This window comes from Protopterus annectens, chromosome 14.part0, assembly GCF_019279795.1.
Source record: "Protopterus annectens isolate FY-2018-M chromosome 14.part0, PAN1.0, whole genome shotgun sequence".
In the NCBI taxonomy this organism is placed as follows: domain Eukaryota; kingdom Metazoa; phylum Chordata; order Ceratodontiformes; family Protopteridae; genus Protopterus; species Protopterus annectens.
Window position 1 is genome coordinate 438,102,071 of NC_056748.1, and position 18,944 is coordinate 438,121,014.

Below are 18,944 nucleotides of genomic sequence, written 5' to 3' on the forward strand. Positions count from 1 at the left end.
GCAGTAGATTTTTACATGCTGGCTTGCCGGGCCTAATGCACAACCTTTAACGAAGGAATGCCCATTCACGCATGTCGCCACACAGAAGACGCTCTAACTGAGAATCGAACGGGCAACGTAATGTGTTTCAAGATGTACTACTCAAATATTTCAAATATTGTAAATAAGAAATTAAATCTGCCAAGTAAAATTTAAGTCACTTTATAGTGATTTTTGTACAAGATAACAATATGAATTGCATTTGTATGTTAGTAAAGTGAAAAATTGGTTCTTAATACATAAGTCAGTAATTAAAGAAAAGTATTAAAATAAAAAGCTTAAAGTAATACAACTTAAGTATATTTAAGACCTTGTACACCAACCCAGTCTTGAATTAAGTCTATAAAGAGTGCAAATCTGCACTGATTAATCATCACTGTATCTGTAAGACACCAGGTTATTGATGGCAGTCCAAGTTGCATGCATCTGTACAACAGCACCAGCTTAATGAATCTGAATTGTAAACCAAGTTCTTAATAAGCAAATAATTTAAATGTCAACAATCTTACAGCTAGTAAAAGCAGTACAAAAAAATCAACAGGTTTCATTTCACGTAGTTAAGTTGTAGGACTATCATAACATAATTCCTCTCTTCAGACATATTTGTCAAACTTGCATTTCTCGGGTAATTTATTTCTAGTCAATTTTGTAGATAAATTATATTTGTCTGACTCACATTTCTCTGGTAATTTATTTATAGTCAATTGTGTAGGTAAATTATAGTTTTGCAAAGGGATATATTGTATAGTAGTTTAAAGTATCAGTGGAATAAATACAGTTTTAAGTGCCTAAAGTTACAAAGGAACTGTTATTGTTGCAAAACTAGCACTCTATGGTGGTAGTGATGGTGCTTTTTTTAGGTACTTCATCTTTTATGTCCAAAAAATACTTCATCACAAAAACAAGGCAAAGGAATAAATGTAAAAAAACTGCACGACCACCGATAGAAAACTTAATCATTTTAGTTCAATAAAAGGTGAGCACTTTTGTGAAATCCTTCACTTTATCAGACAATAGTAAAGTACATTAAACTGTAATTTAAATACCATTAAACACATTCACCTATCTCAAAAAAGTGCATTTCACTTTGTTAGGAAACAAATCAACTAAATCGCTAACAAATTGAAATTGTTAAGGACAGTATGTAAGTATTGTTTTAAAGTCTATTATGTCATAATAAAAATCATCCTTAGAAAATATTTCAAGAAAATATTTAAAAATGTATATAGCCATGCCTGTTCATCTTCTTAATCTACAAGCTTCAATAATGGTTTTAATCACATGTGATCATTTCTTTTTTGTTGGAGTTGATACTTGAACTTAATGTTTTTGTGTTCAGCCATTGTTATTATCTGCAGACCTCTGGCATAGCGATGGGTACTTCATGTCCCAGTAGCTATGCCAATATGATCATGGCACAGTGGGAGATGCAAATTCATTCAAATTGAAGATATTCATCATCTCACATTCAGTTTCATCATTTTGTTGATGACATGTTTTTATTATGGGGAGGTAGTTTTCTAGATTAATTAGTTTTATTGACTATCTAAATAATAGTATGTTGTTTTTAAGATTTACTCTGCATTATTCACAGACACAAATCACATTTTTAGATGTATTAGTGAGTAGGAAAGAAGATGGGAATTTTCTTACAGGTCTATAGGAAAGGAAAGAATGCCACTGTGTGGCATTATTTCATCGCTCTAGTATGCACCTTAGTCATATATTTAGGAACATTGTTAAAGGTCAGACAATGAGGCTTTCTCATCTATACGTTGGCAGTGAATTCCATAGAGGCCTGGAGGGCCTACATTTCGATTTTTGTAGGCAAGGTTATAAACCCAAAGAGGTGCAGAAAGGAGTTGAGTCAGCACTTATACTCAGGGAAACAGAAGTAAAGTCATATTTTTCTAGCCCATTTAAATTGCAGGAACAGCATACTCAGAAGTGGGCGAGGCCTTTAGCAGTTCCACTCACGATTAGTAGTGATGATAGAACAAAAAAAGAGGTAATACGACTACACTGGAATGTTTTTCATACAGATGAGACCATCAAGAGAATAGTAAGCTTGGTCCCCAGGTTTTATTTTAAGAATAAAATGTCACTGAAAAGGAAGTTATGTTATCCAAAGAATGAGTAAGAACAATTAATAAGTAGGGGTGCGCCAGGGACAGTTAAATGCCAAGCATGCTCGTTTTGAGAATTTATAGATGGTAGTGCGAAGTTTGTACATCCAGACAATGGATGTATAAGTTTTCAGTAAGAACTACATGCAGTAGTGGGAACTTAGTTTACATGGCACATTGCGTAGCTTGTGGTTCATCCAACACAGGAAAAACTAATAGGACGTTGCAGGAAAGAATAAGGGATTACTTATACTGTTCTCACAAGGGTCACAAATATAGTGCCATTGCAAAACACATGATTGAAAATGGACATACACATATCTTTAGCTTTTTAGTTATTGCTAATATTACAGAGAATGAGCGATTAGGTGATGTACGCAATAAGACTGAAAGGGTGGAGCTAAGGTGGATCCTTAGGCTTAGGGCTCATTGTGGGTTGGGTCTTAATGATCATGTGATATTAAAACTATTATTGAAGGCTCGTAGATTAAGAAGATGCACGGGCATGGATTTATACATTTTTAAATATTTTCTTGAAATATTTTCTAAGGATGATTTTTATTATGACACCATAGTGTTTGGAATTGATAAGGATAGTATGTATGCATTGTTTTAATTTGTTAGTGATTTAGTTGATTTGTTTCCTAGCAACATGAAATCCACTTGTTTGTGATAAGTGCATGTGTTTGCCTTTTAGTATTTAAATTACAGTTTAATGTATTTTAATATGGTCTAATGAACTGAAGGATTTCATGAAAGTGCTTACCTTTTATTGAATTAAATTGATTAAGTTTTTTATTGGTGGTTGAGCAGTTTTTTTTACATCTATTCCTTTGCCTTGGTTTTGTGGTAAAGTATTGTTTGGACATTGTTGATTGTTCATACGATTTATCACCAGGAATACTTCTACATATACATACTTTATTTTTCATGTTTTAAGGATATATGAAGTTCTGTGTGTGCCATGCTTTTTTGTTTGTTGCTGAAGCCCAGTAATCGTTGCCGCCTGTATTACGACTATAGGCCTTGAATTTGTATCGGTTGTAGACTGTGAGAACAGATTTTGCAAAGTGGAATGTTTTTTTGAAACTGTGTGCAGAAGTCTTCTCACAGATGTCCTTCAAGGATGCATCTGCAGTCCTTACAAATGGGTTTCCTGTCGTCAGGCAGCCCTTCGGTCGGCCGGATTCCAAAGTCTGGGTCTGGCTTCGGCTGGTGTCGCACTTCACCCGACGTCATTGCTGCAGTTACTCGGGTATAAAGGCATCAGCCGACGCCATTTTCCTCAGTCTTTCTTGCCGCGTGGTGCCCGAAGCAGAAGCTGTTCGCAAGTGCTGGTCGGTCAGAACCAGAGATTACTACTACCGAATACTTCTACTACTACCGAAGACTTCTAAAAAGCTAAGTACCCCGTTGGGGACTCTTTCTTGCCTCAGCCGATGTCAGAAAAAGTGAATAATTGTTTAACTTGTGGGAAACAAATACCTCATAAAGATTTCCACTCTTACTGCTTACCTTGTTTAGGCCCAGACCACGACGTAGCAGCTTGTCTAGCCTGTGCTTCTTTTAACCGACAGACGCTTAGACGTCGGTCGGAATTTGCTGAGCAGTTTTTCGGCTCTGATTTTGCTTATATTATACCGTCGGATCCTCCGACTTCACAAATATCCAAAAAACGCAAGGAAAAGGACCGACACTCGCGGTCTGTGGTTTCGGCCGAAACCGCGGTTAAGACAACCGTGAGTGTCTCGGTTTCGGCTGAAACCGAGCAAGCGGTTCTTCCTTCAGCCGAAAGCTTACCTTCTACCGAGGCCTCTTCCAACCTGGTGGAATCGGCTTCTGAAATCCAACCTGCAGTTGTGGTTTCTCAGGAATTATCTGACACTATTCCCTTGGATATTTCAACCCCTGCACGTGGAGCTGCTAGGCCTCCTGCAGCCATGTCCATTAAGGCCTTTGCCAGGGCTAAAGCAGCTAAAGCTACTAAATCTGTGCCTGTTAAGACCCCCTCTCACAGGCCTAGCTCCAGTTCCCAAATGCTTAGTTTAGCAGAGGATCTCTTTTCTTTAATCCGGGGATCCCAACCTCTCCCAGACAGGGCCTCTCACCCATCTCCAGAGAAGAGGCCTAGAGCAGAGCCCCCTGAGCCAGTTTCCACAGATGATTCCTCTGATGATTCAGATAATACAGACCCTCCAGAGGCTCCTTTTTCCCCTTATGAAGACTCTGATGCTGAAGAGTCCATCCCTTCTGCCTCTCCACCTGAGGAATTTTCCTTTGGGGAAACCTTGCATGCTATGAGGGAACAATTTCAGTGGCAGGGCCAAGATTTTTCAGACTCCAGAAAAAGGCTTAGAACCTTTTTGCATTTACCACAACATAGGCCTTTAGCTATACCTCCAGTTCTGTCTGTTGTAGATGATGCATTTAATGATGCTTGTACTGCTCCTGATTCATTACCTCCAGCCCCTGCTAAGCCCGATAGGTTCTACAGGGTCCCGGACACTCATCAGCATTTATACAAGGCTCCTTTTGCAGATCCCGAGACTATCTCCCAGGGGCCCAAGGCTGTAGCATCTACCTCTGCCAAAAATCCCCTCCCCTCTGAAAGGGAATCCAGGTCCTTAGAGAGATGGGGTAAAAAAGTTTACACTTCTGCTACTCTGTCAGCTAGGGCCTTGAACTGTCAATTTTATATGATCCAGTATCAAGAATTTATGCTAGACCAGTTAACCAAAAAACTGTCCTCTGATGAACCTTTAGACAAGAAATATGTTCAGGAAATGGTACATAACATTCAGCAAGTTAGTAACCATTCTTTAAAATGCGGCTATGATGCACTGGAGGCTTCCTTTAGATCAGCCATGACTGGCACAGTTATCAGAAGGCATGCATGGTTAAAAGAGCAGGCCTTACCGGACCATGTCAAATCAAAACTATTAGATGCTCCCATGGATAAGATCAATTTGTTTGGCTCTCCTGCACAACAGGTGCTGAAGAAGATGGAAGAGAAGGCAAAATCTGTCCAAACAGTGAAAGATTTCTTACAGGTCCAACCGCCAAGGTTTAGCAGGAATTGGCCCTCCAAGAATTGGTCCTTTCCAGACTCCTCCAAAGCACAGAGAGGCTGGAATAGGCGTTCAAGAGGCAGAAGCCAATCCAGAGGTGCCTACAGGGGACGCCAGTGGCAGGGTAACAACCAGCGAGGCACAGACACAGCCACCACCACTAATACAGGACAATCACAGTGACTTGGCTCTGGCACCGCCTACCAGGGAACAACTAGAAGCACCCTTAGGCGGAAAGCTAGCTTTATTTACAAAGAACTGGCATTACATAACAAGAGACAAGTGGATTTTGCAGACAATAGACCAAGGTTACAGGTTTCACTTCCATACTCTACCAGGAAAGAGAGGAATGCCAAACCTACCTCCAAATCAAAAGGCAGAAGCTCTACAACAAGTAAATCAATTATTAAAGATGGGAGCTGTGGAAAAGGTACCACATATGGAGCAAGGAAAGGGCTTTTACTCCAGACTCTTCCTAGTACCAAGGAAAGAAGGCAAATGGAGACCTATTCTCGATCTGTCCGCTTTAAACACATTCCTCATTGTTCCAAAATTCAAAATGCTGACCCTACAGCAGCTTCTTCCCATGCTGGGCAAGGAGTCTTGGCTGGTAACTCTAGATCTCAAGGAGGCATACCTGCACATCCCCATACGACCAAATTGCAGAAGATACCTCAGATTTCTTGCAGGATCAGAGCATTATCAATTCTCAGCATTGCCCTTTGGCTTATCTACTGCGCCCAGAGTGTTCACGAAATGCCTGGCATCAGTAATCGCTCATTGCAGGCTTCAGGGGATCCAAATCTACCCTTACCTGGACGACTGCCTAATACAAGCGGACAACAAAAACAAGCTAGCAGAAGACTTGAAAAGAGTCATTTACCTTCTACAAGCCCTGGGATACACAGTCAATATAAAAAAGTCAAGGCTGATACCATCCCAAAAGATAACCTTTTTGGGTGCGGAGCTGGACACATCCAAACAAATGGCATTCCTAACAGTAGAAAAACAGGAGCAACTCTCCCTCTACTTCTTGGCATTAACAAAACAAAACCATCTAACAGCAAGAAAAGTCCTACAAGCATTGGGCTTCATAGCATCCTGCATAATATTGGTACCACATGCCAGACTGCATATGAGAAAACTACAGTGGTACCTAAGGAATTTATGGTCTCAGCACAAGCACTGCCTGAAACATTGCACAAGACAAATTAACCCAAATTTATCCCAAAGGGTTAAGGACATTATCTTAGAAGCTCGCAGACCTTCAACAAGGAAAACCTATTCAGCAAAATGGAAAAGATATCTCCTTTGGAGTACTGCTAAAGGGGAAGATGTGTCACTGGTAAACATAGCCAACATCCTGGAATACTTGGCAGAGCTATTCCACAAAGGCCTGTCCTACTCTTCCATTAAGATTCATGCCTCAGCTATTTCAGCAGAATATGACTTGGATCCTCCAGTCTTCCAACATCCTCTGCTCAGGCAGTTTCTGAGAGGAATTAAAAATGTAAAACCTCCTAGGAAGCCACCATTACCTGCATGGGACTTGAACTTTGTGCTAGAAAAATTGACACTACCTCCTTTTGAACCAGCAGCAACAGCAGAATTGCAATACTTATCATGGAAAACTGCTTTCCTGCTGGCAATCACTTCAGCAAGAAGGGTTTCTGAACTACAGGCATTAATGGCAGTACAACCCTTTCTGATCTTCCATCAAGATAGAGTGTCCATGAGAACAAATCCTACTTTTATGCCTAAGGTGGTCTCCAGAGTATTTTTAAATCAGGCTATCCACCTACCTACATTCTTCCCCAATCCACAGAACAGGGGAGAAAGACTGTTGCATACCTTGGATGTACACAGACAATTACGCTACTACCTGGACAGGACCAAGAGCAATAGAAAAACTGACCAGCTTCTGGTAGCATATGCAGCAGGAATGGAAGGGAAAGCAATTACAAAACAGACAATATCTAAGTGGATAGGAAATTGCATTAGATTTTGTTACTCCTACCATGGAAAGAAAACTCCAGAAAACATCAGGCCTCACTCTACAAGAGCTACAGCCACTACCACAGCTTTTCTACGAGGAGTGGCTACCAAAGACATTTTAGAGGCTGCTACTTGGAGCTCCGTGCATACATTTGCCAAGCATTATAATTTACCTTTATACTCTAGATCCCGAGCAGGTTTTGCCACTGCTGTTTTGCAAGGGATCTTAACTACACCATAATTCTATCTTTCCTCCTCCCCCAGTTTGGCTATGGTATTCTACCCATTTGTAAGGACTGCAGATGCATCCTTGAAGGACATAGTACAGTTTTGTACCTACCATAAATGTATATGTCCGATAGGAATGCATCTGCAGTCAGGATTACCCACCCTCCTTCCCCTCTGTGGTACTCCTAGGGTATTTGCCCCTCTTATAGCTAGCTGGGGGAATCTATTATGGTGTATTTGTTTGTATATATGTACATAAATGCTTATTTTTTGGTTTGCTCTCTAATATTTTGAACCATTGGCATTTATCAAAATTTAGCCTTCCTAGAGGGCACCTGGCATCTGGGGCAAGAAACACTGAGGAAAATGGCATCGGCTGATGCCTTTATACCCGAGTAACTGCAGCAATGACGTCGGGTGAAGTGCGACACCAGCCGAAGCCAGACCCAGACTTTGGAATCCGGCCGACCGAAGGGCTGCCTGACGACAGGACAACCCATTTGTAAGGACTGCAGATGCATTCCTATCGGACATCTACATTTATGGTAGGTACAAAACTGTACTTTCCTGACCTGGTTAAGGTTTTAATACAGAAAGTGGATTTTTTATTTTATTTATTTATTTAACATTTGTTGACTGTGAAAGTCTGACTGGGACAGAGCCTATTTTCAGGGGAGGCCTAGGGAGAAACGCTTCCCATGCATGTCTTTGGAATGAAAATAAACAAGTAAATAAAATAAAATGAAGCCAAGCAGAAACGTAGACTGTGGGTCGGAGACTGCCTTTCATAACAGGGATTGATAAACTGTAGGCAAAGCAAAAGGAATGGGGAGTAATAAAAGAAAGACCAGCTGTGGTTGAGGTTTTAATTGAGTCTAGAATAGATGATGTGGTTAGAAATGGGAAACTGAGGGATGTTTGTATGGCTCCGAAGTATGTAACAAGGTCTAGAAGATTTGTGGTTTTTGCATAGAAGTGTTTGCACGGGTATTTTTATACTCCAAGTAAACTTAAGATAATTTTTCCAGAGGTAGACAGCAAATGCTGGAGGTGTGATGAGAAACAGAAGGGGTGCTTGTGAACATGTTTTTTTTTTTTTGGGGGGGGGGGGTGTAATGAGTTGGAAAATTTTAAAAATTCCCAAAGGGTACTTTGTCAGAAACATCAAGGGAGCAAATTATTGTTACTAAGAAAATTATTTCTTTTGCGCTGGGTTATAGAAGTGAATTGCATAGGTAAAGTAAAGTCCTACTAAGCTTAATGCTGTTTGTTGCCGTGAAAGCAATTACTAGAAAATGGAAATCAAAATCTAAACCAACAGTAACTGAATTATTGAATGTTGTAAAGGAAAAAAGAACTGAAGGTGGGATCATTAGAAAAGCGAAGGAGCAAACTACACAGAAATAAATGGAATTTGTGGGAATAATATGTACAGAATATATTCAGGAGGAGAAGGAATGAAATTTCTGGGAAGGTAGGACTTGAACAATCTGTGCAATATTGAAGTAGATAATTGTTTAAAAAATAGCATAATATCTATAATCCATTATCATGATGTGTAACATTGGTTGAGTATCGATGTGATGGATGATGGAGTTCTAGGCTATAGCTCAGTTAGGACAGTGCAGAGGAAGAAAGTAAACTGTGCACATTCTTTCTTTTCTTTGCAAAAGAATGTTGCCTTCACAGGCAGAATGTTGCTGTTATTAGCTCTTTATCTTGTGTGGGCATATATTAAAATTGTACAAATTTTGGATAATTGTGCTCAAACCACATCAGTTGATTTTTTTTTCTCTCTAAATTTTTTTCATGTGTGAATATTTTTTTTTTACTATTGCAGTATACTTGATTGTAATGTTTGCTGTGTGTAATTTGTAAATGAGTTAATTTGTTTTTAATCACTACAAGAGTATTCCTAAAGAAGACTCGGAACTGAGGTTTAGGCAGCTGACCAGAGAGTACCAAGCTCTCCAGAGAGCATATGCACTACTTCAGGAACAAGTTGGTGGAACGCTTGACGCAGAAAGAGAAGCTAAGGTAAGAGGTATATTTTCTGAATTTCTAAAAAAAAATCATTGGTTTTCCATTCAGCTTTAAATCTGCACATATAGAGAAAACACAGACTTAATAAATTGATCTTAACATTGTATAATCTGATTGATGTATTAAGTAAAGCCCTCCTGCTGGATTTATTTTTTGTGCAGATTTTTTTGAGATAGGCTGTTGACATATTAATGCTTTACATTAAAAAATTAATTCTCTTCTGATTTGTAAAGGCCAAACTGTCTCCCTTATTAATCCCGGTGAAGTATGTCTTGTTCCATAAGCTGAAAATGAATAACCGGTAGACTGGAACTGATCCTTTCTGTGACAGTTTACTGTAGTAACCTGCACTTGTTCTTTTCACAAATTAGTGTTTGGGACTTTAAGTAATACAACAATTCATATATAATTTGATTCAATTCTTAATAGTACTGAAAAGCACCAGCTAATTGGCTGAATATCTCTACACGGAAGCTTAGAGTTTTGTATACTGTTGACTGTGATGTATGAAATGTATATTGATAAAAATAAAGGTGAAGATTCAGAGGTGACCGGGCTTTACTAAAGGGGTGTCTTGAAACTTTACATGGTAAGGGGTGATTAAGCTTTTCTTATATTTGTAACACATGATTCTAGTGCCAGAAACCGGTGCAGTATGTTGCAGTTCCACTGAGTAGACATGAGTACATTATTGTAAGTATCATCGGTGTCTATTTTCAATGTGACAAACCAGAGCAGATGCTGTGCACTTGTTGCTGGGACATTACCAACCGTGTGTGCGCTGAGAAGCAGTTAATCAGCACTGTTTCTGTTCACCAGTGACTTACTCTTATGGTAATGATGCAGGAACTTTAACAATTAACGTGATTTTCAAACCTTTTCTACTCTTACCTTTGCACCATGGCATGTGGTACAAAAGCATTTTCTTGTTGTATTTCAGCAAAAAAAACAATTTTAAAAATAAGATTTCCATACAGTGATGTCACTGAGGAAAAACAGTAGACTTTAATCTTAGTGGCATGTTGCTTTAATGAGCCCACCACGCTTGCACAAAGGTTCCCCATTAAAGTCTATGGATGCAACACACTTTATCCCACTGTAACATCACACTAGTAAATGCTAACTTTATTTTGGCTGGGGTTTAATAAAACATTTACTAAGTATTTTATTGAAAAATGGCCCAAGATTGCCTTAGAGCCCTGTCTCTATACTCTGTCACCTGGAGGTTGTTGAGAGGCGAGCTGTACTTGGCATATAAAGCATCCTTAGATCCAGCCCTGATGGAGCTTTTGCACATTCACAAAACAAGTAGCACCAAGCACACTAAATCCAGGGATTTGAACTTTGTTTGCAACATAAGTAGAACATGCTAGCAAAACAGATATGTGAATTAAAGGATTCCCATGTTCTGGAATAGGCTCCACATCCATGTGAAGCAGAGTCCATCCATAAATCTATTTAAATGTAACCTTGGATGGGAAATCACAAATTCATCCACAAGTTGACCTGCACGTCTCTTATACAGACTATAACAAAAGTAATTAAAGTTTGCATTGTACTGGTGTTAACATTTTTCAAATATATTACTCAACCAATAACCAAACCAGCGGTCCTGCTGTAAAACCACACAAATGTAGACAAATAATACCCGCTCTGTGCTGAGACGGAAAAAACACTTTATTGTATATTTGTTTTTTTATTATTCAGCTTTTAAAACATTAAAAACAACGCAGAAACTAAGCACTTTCACCCTGTCTACTAGGGCTTCTTCAGAGTTATTACTCAACCACCCAAATAAGATTCAATCAGACTCTGTCTTAGTCTTATTAATGGCCAATTGTTCCATAAAGTCAGCCATTTTTTCTTGCTCATCTTGAAAGACTGAAACAAATGTATAGCACCATTTTCCAATCAGATGGCAAACTAAGCCCTTTGTGGCCGGTACATAATCAAGAGCTATTTGGTTTTGTAAGGTGGTGGCTCATACTTCAGTCAATTCCCTATTTGCCATGCAAATGTGTTCCAATGTCTTATTAGCCATTTCATCTAATATAAGGGACAACTGATTCACTTCATGCGCAGTTCGCAATATGCCATACTGTGGAGAAAGGGTATGGCCCTCTTATTGCGCAACCTTCCTGCAGATGTAGAGAAAGAATGAAAACGAAACTGGTGTCATTTATCCTACATAACAACAACCAGACCAGTTTCTGGGTAACCAGGGGTAGGCATGGTCTCCACAGATGTAATACTTTTCCAATATTCCCTTGCCTTTTACCCAGTCATACATCTTTGTTCCAAGCTCTAGCAGTATAGTCTCATCATGGGTGTTCTCGCAACTGCTGTAACCTACTCCCTCCTTCTCTGGCATAACAAGTATCACCTTGTGTTAATTCAGCTAATTCAAAATACATTTGCTTAGTCCAATTTGTAATGTTACACCAAGTTTGGTTTTCTACAGCAATTAGCATTTCTAAATCCGTCTTTTGCAAAGGACCAGGTAGCATTGGAATGCCCCCCTTGGCATCATGGGGAAACAAATCCAAACACTCAGCAGCTGTAAGCATTTAGGACAGTGGCATATTGATGCAGCATTCTAAAAAACAAGATTTCTCTTTTGTCCATCGGAAGCAGTAGAAGGAGGAGACCTAGTGATTTTATCAGAAAGAGGTGCCATTTTCCATGGACTCTGCAGATGTCAAGCAGGTTTTCTTGCAGTCCGATGCATGGACCCCAGTTCAGTATTCCAGCACACACACTACTGCAGTATGAGTAGTTAGGAGGATGAGATAAGGTCCCTTCCACCATGGCTCAAAAGAAGATATGGGCTGGAGCACTTTCACATAGACCGAATCACCTAGCAGTAAGTCATGACTGGGAACTGTTGCCAGTTGAAGAGCTTAAATGGTGCATTTATGAAAAGTCTGTAAGATAGAAACACGTTTTTAACAATAGTTCAGCAAAGCTTCATCTGTAAATACTAATTCACATTTTCTTTCTGATGGGGAAGGTGGTGGGATGGCCCATAAGAAATTCATGAGGACTTGGTTTATGACTAGCGTTTACAGTTTCTTGCATACTCATCAGAGTCAGAGGCAAAGCATCTGTCCATTTTAGCCCCTTTTTACTACAAGCTTTGCTAATTCTGATTTTGAGTCAGGTTAGATCTTTCAACAAGACCAGGTAACTGTGGGTGATAGGGCGATGTAACTGTAAAGAAATTAACACACACAACAATTTCTTAACAATTTTAGCAGTGACGTGAGTACCTCTATATAAATTAATGATGTTATGTAGTCCTGTCTCGCCTACATTCTTACCCGTGGGTTCAGAGTCGAATATCTGCTCCAACTCAGCCGACTTTTTTAGCTCTAAATCTTTCATTGGCTGGGCTAAGCAGGTATCCCATGGTGCACTGCTCCATGTCCCCAGATCTCATTTGCCGCTCGTGTAGCTCGGACGTGGTCTCGCTTGGCTGTGGCTAAGTACCATTTTTCTTGTCTTGAAAGAAAAGTTTTGGTTCATAAACAAAAAGCTATTTTCATAGCTATTGTCTCTAGTGTTATTTGAAGTTGTGATAGTGTACTTGTTTTGTGTGGTATCCCGCTGACTGTTCCCTCGGGCTAGGCCCGTTTTCAGTTAGAGGACCTAGTCCTTCTCTGGTTGCTTTACTGTGTGTACGGTCTAAACCGTTTTAAGTTAGAGGTTTACGCTTTCCCTTTCCTTGGGGTCATCAACCATTTTTGATTAGAGGTTTTTGACATTGCTTCTCTAGTGTGTGTGTTTAATCGCTGTTTATTTGTGGTTCCTGTGTCTTTGTGGTGTGAGCATCTGCGAGTTCTTGTCAGACTTGTTTTTGCGTTGTTTGTGTAGTTGTGAAGATGTCCAAAGATTCCAAGGAGCACAAACCTTCGGGTTTCAAAAAGTACTCTAAATGTGGGTACAAAATGTCCATCACCGATGGGCATTCCATTTGTGTCTATTGCCTGGGAGCCATTCATCTGCAGGAGTCCTGCAGTTTTTGCCATGCATTCAGTCCTAGAGTTCTCCAAGAGAGAAAGAATAAGCTGATTTTAAAGGGACTCTTGAACCCCTCTTTTGAAGAGGCTATGGATTCGTCTACCAGTGGTAAGTCAAAATCTGCCAAGTCTAAAAAGAGATCTCCGGCTCTGCCAGCTTCATCGGAGCCTCCGGAGAAAGTCTCAAAAATTGCATCGACCTCCTCAGCTCCACTGTCCTCGGGGCCGCAGGAAGTGTCGGTGTTGACGGAACCGGCGTCGGCTCCAATTATATTGGAACCTCTTAGGAGCCGATCGCCCAGTCTCAGACCAGTTTCTCCTGAGAGGAGATCTTGATCTCCCTCCCTGTCCTCCAAATCCTCCAGGACCCTTTCGGAAGTGGATGTTGATAGGGTGGTCCAGAGGCTCCTCCAGTCACCAGTTTTGGCAAAATTATTTTTGGCTCCGGCCCAGTCGGCTCTGGAGCCCATCCCGACCCCTTCTTCGATCATTCTTCCTCCGAGCATATCTCTGTCTTTGGAGCCGGAGTGTCCCGCGCCGTGTGATGTTCCTAGGCCGGTTCCGATGGCCCCTTTGGCTCCATCGGTACCGACATTGGCTACGACCTCGTCGGCTCCGTCCTCGGGGTTCGGGACTTGGGATTCTTCTGTCAGGCCCGAGGGGGACATCTCGGGGCTTATTTCAGTTCCAAGTCTCCCTCTCGGTGCTTCGGCTTGGGGAACTCCGACCCCTGTCATGGCCTCGGAGGCTGGTCGCCCCTCTGACTCGGGGTGGGGGGGGCAACCTTCAAGGCTATGTGGACCGAGCGGGCCAGATCATCAGCTACATCAGGCGGGTCGGTCACTCTGTCCCCCACCACTCCGGTGAGAGCCTCTGATCACCACCTATCCATGGACAGCAGAGCACCAGGACCTAGGGATACCCCTACAGGTGGTCCCCAAATTTCTGAGGGCCCCTCAGAGTTCGTGCCTGAGGAGCCCCTAGAAAGAAAACGTGCAAGAGGAAGCACATAGACTCCCAGGATGAGTCCCTCACCTCTGATACTGACCTTGAGGAATCGGCGGGGTCTCCCAAGTCATCCTTTGATGATGTTTCCTTCTCCGACATCCTGGAGATACTGAAACAAAGAGATGACTGGCCGTCCAAAGCCCCTTCCGAGGAGGAGTCAGTATTCCTTAAGGCTTTTGGTGCTCAGCCCTCCGCCTCCTGGGTGTCCCCACCCTTTGACAAGCTCCTTGATCTGATATGTCGAAGAGTGTGGGAAAACCCTGATTCTGTGCAGCCCATGCCCAGGCGTCCCAACAAGTTTCTTTCCGCCCCCCAGGGCAAAGAGTTTCTGTCCAAGGGAGTCCCTGTAGATGCCATGGTGGTGGCGGCAGCCACTCAGAAGGAAGTAGCAGAGTTTTCTTCTTCCGTCCATCCTCCTAACAAGGAGTTTAGGACCATGGACCAGTACGGGAAGCGTACCCTCTCGTCAGCAACCTTTACCTTACGGTCGCTGAATTACCTGTCTCACTTCACTCGGCTCCAGAGAGACTTCCTCAAGGAGTTAGGAGATACTTTTGTGGGTAACGTCCCTGAGGTGGTGGCCCAGACGGTCAACGCCCAGGTCTCTACCCTCAATTCCATTGTCAACTCGTCCATGCGGCTCATTTCGTATGCAGCCAAGGGAGCGAGTAGGGCAGAAAGCTCAGGAGTCACCCTTAGAAGGCAAGCCTGGCTGCGCCTGTGTCACTTTGCGGAGGCCTTCAAGTCTTCCTTCACTGACGCCCCCTTTGATGGTTCTTCTTTGTTCAGGATCAAAGTGAAAGACACCCTCATCAGGTGCGAGCAAGAGGGAAAGACTCTGTCTGCCGTAGGGGTCCATTTTTCCCTTCCTTCTAGGCCTTAACCCAAGGCCCAGTGGGGGGGGAAGATGTGGTTCAAGAAATCACAGAGGGTTTTTCCTGCCGCACAAGGTGAGCGCCCCTCCAGAGGCAGAGGAGGGGGAGGTTATTTAGGGAGAACGCCGCCCCAGAGGCAGAGGGGGCCCCTGCAACTCGAGAGACCGCGATTCCTTTCACGGCTCTCCCTACTCTCGTTCCTGAGGGAGTGCCCAGCTGTGCTTATCCGGAGCCAGTTGGGGGACGAATTTCCTTATATCCGGAAGCCTGGGAAAGCATCACCCAGGACCGATGGGTATTACGGATATTTTCCGGAGGTTATCTCATTCCGTTTGTCAGACCACCCGTCAATCAGAAAATTCCCAGACGTTCCACCCAGTCAAAGGGTCAAGCAGCCTCAGAGGTTTCAAAGCTGCTAGAAAAAGGAGCCATTCAGCATGTCCCCTCAGACCAAATTGGATTAGGGACTTGCTCAAGATTCTTTTTGGTGCCGAAAAGAACAGGGGACCTGAGACCCATATTAGATCTCAGCCAACTGAACAACTATGTACAGAAGTCCAAGTTCTGTGTGGTCACACTACAATCAATTCTCCCATTGTTGGGAGAGGAGGTATGGATGTGCTTCATCGACCTCAAGAATGCTTACTACCATGTGAAAATGGACAGGGCATCCAGAGTCACCTACGCTTCCGTCTGGTAGCCAGTCATTTCCAGTTTCGAGCCCTGCCCTTTGGTCTCACCACAGCCCCCAGGGTGTTCACCAAGTGTATGGCGGTGGTGGTGGCTCACTTGAGACGTCAGGGATTCCAAGCGTTTCCGTATCTGGATGACTGGCTCCTTACCGCCCCCACCAGGCATCAACTAGTTCAAACCAGGGACGCTACCATCACTCTGTCACCAGTTGGGTATAACACTAAATTGGGAAAAATCTGCTTTATTGCCCTCGCAGCGTGTCACCTTTCTAGGAGCAGAATTAGACACCATTCGAATGCGAGCATTTTTACCAGAGGAGAGGATCAGAGTCTTACAACAACAGATACACATGCTGATGCCCCTGAGGAAAGCGAAGGCAAGATGGGTTCTCCAACTCCTAGGGACCATGGCAGCAACAATCATGTTGGTCCCTCTAGCGAGATTGCACATGAGCATTCTCCAATGGCTCCTCTTTGTTCAATGGTCTCTCCAAAGATTTCCACTTTCTCACCCCATTTTGCTCAAGGACAGATGCAAGCAGGACCTCGGTTGGTGGCTTTGCACCAACAATTTGGATGGGGGAAGGCCCTTCGTTCCACCCATCCCAGTTGCCACGGTGACCACGGACACCTCCCAGATGGGGTGGGGGGGTGTCATCTTGGCAGGACAGTCCAAGGCACGTGGCAAGAGCATGAGATACAGCTGCATATAAATGTCCTAGAGATGAGAGCAGTGCTACTTGCATTGCAGGCACTTCAGAGTGTTCTACCTCTAGGGACGATTGCAATACACTCGGACAACATGTCAGTGGTGTGGTATCTAAACAAGCAAGGGGGAACCAGGTCTTACCCTCTGTGCAGAGATGCCATGCGAGTGTGGCAGTGGGCAGTAACTTCCCAACGGTTTCTGGTGGCAACACACATTCCGGGGAAGTCCAACATGATTGCGGACAGGCTAAGCAGAGCTATTCTGATGCCTTACGAGTGGTCCCTGAATCGCCTGGTTGCAGAGTAAATCTTCAGCAGGTGGGGTCAGCCTTGCTGCAACCTTTTTGCCAGCCCCCTCAATGCAAAATACAGCAGCTGCTTCACTCTGATCCCCCCACAGGGGGGAGTCACCCAGGGACGCTCTGGTTCACGATTAGCCCTCTGGTCTGCTTTATGCTTTCCCTCCGTTTCCTTTGCTGTCAAACGTAATTCAGAAAGCGCAATCCTTGAAGCAGAATGATTCTGATTGCTTCACACTGGCCTCGCAAAGTCTGGTTCCCCTTTCTTCAGCCATACATGGTGGGCACTCCTTGGATTCTGGACCCTCAACCAGACTTACTGACACACATGTCGGGACAGTTTCACCCCTCCCTGATGACCCTCCGGCTGACAGCCTGGCTACTCCACTTCCATCATTAGTTAGACTTCATAAATTCTCACCAGAAGTGGTTCATATATTATTGTCCTCTCATAAGCCATCTACTAGGAAGATTTATTCTAGCAAATGAAAGAGGTTTTCTATCTGGATGCATACCCGAGGCATTGATCCTTACACGGCTCCAATCGCTTCAGTCTTGGAGTTTTTGTCTATGCCTTTCCATCAGGGTTCCACATCAGCTGCCATCAAAGTTCAATTGGCAGCGATCTCTAATTTTCATGTCGCCAATGAGCCTAGTCTCATGGCTCATAGACTATGCAAGGCTTTCCTGAAGTGTACTCTGTTGCTCTGTCCCCCGGTCTCCGAACCAATCATGCCCTAGGATCTCAATTTTGTTCTACAAGCCCTTACTTTACCACCTTTCGAGCCTGCAGCTACCTGTGAATTGAAATTCTTGACCTGGAAAACAGCCTTCTTAACAGCAATCACTTCAACAGGGCGAGTTTCAGAAATTCAAGCCCTCTCCATCAAACCTCCATACTTAATCTTCCATAAGGACAGGGTTTCTCTTAGACCAAACACTTCGTTCCTTCCTAAAGTGGCTTCCGTGTCTAATCTTAATCAATCCATTGAGTTGCCTGTGTTGGCTTCCGTGTCTAATCTTAATCAATCCAATGAGTTGCCTGTGTTTTTTCCTCACTTTTCAAACAAGGCAGAATTTAGATTTCATCAGTTGGATGTACACAGACAATTACGCTTCTGTCTGCACCGAACAAAAGATATCCGGAAATCTGATCAACTTTTTGTTTCCTTTTTGGAAAACAGAATGGGGTCCCCGGTCTCCAAGGTCACCCTATCCAGATGGATATCCAGTTGTATCTCTTTCGTCTACCACGCAGGAGGAAAAGATCTGCCATTTCCGGTCAAGGCTCACTCTACTCTGGCTGTTTCTACATCTACAACCTTTCAAGCCAGATTGTCAATGAATGATATATGTGCTGCAGCTACTTGGGCTCCTCACACATTTGTTTCTCATTACAAATTGGATGTGGTTTCTAGGGGCAGGTCGTCCTTTGGCTCCACAGTTCTCAGGAGTATTTTCCTGTGAGCCACCCAGGGTGTAGGTGCTAGGGACGCTGTCCCATGGGTAAGAATGTAGGCGAGATAGGACTACATAACATCAAGAAGTTATGTACTCACCATAACGTTCGATGTATGTAGTCCATCTCGCCTCACATTCTTACTTACCCTCCCACCTTTCCCCCTTCCTGGAGGATTTGGAGGTTAGGTTGTTCATCTACAGAGTTCCCTTACTTGGCTTACTCTTTTACCTGGATGTTGTGTATGCATGGGGTACGAATGAGTTTTCGCAGCAAACTAGATCTGGGGATATGGAGCAGTGCACCATGGGATAGCTGCTTAGCCCAGCCAATGAAAGACTTCGAGCTAGAAAAGTCGGCCGAGTCAGAGCCGATATTCGGCTCC

General features: G+C 43.0%; 1 protein-coding gene across 2 annotated transcripts in view; it reads left to right on the forward strand.

Moving 5' to 3' along the window:
• The window catches only part of JAKMIP1 (janus kinase and microtubule interacting protein 1), a 2,220,219-nt gene that overhangs the window by 1,471,812 nt on the left and 729,463 nt on the right, over positions 1 to 18,944 (forward strand). For both annotated transcript variants that reach the window (XM_044056204.1, XM_044056206.1), the window contains exon 10: positions 9,365 to 9,493. In XM_044056204.1, the coding sequence (XP_043912139.1) occupies positions 9,365 to 9,493 (129 nt within the window). The remainder of the gene's footprint in view (positions 1 to 9,364; positions 9,494 to 18,944) is intronic.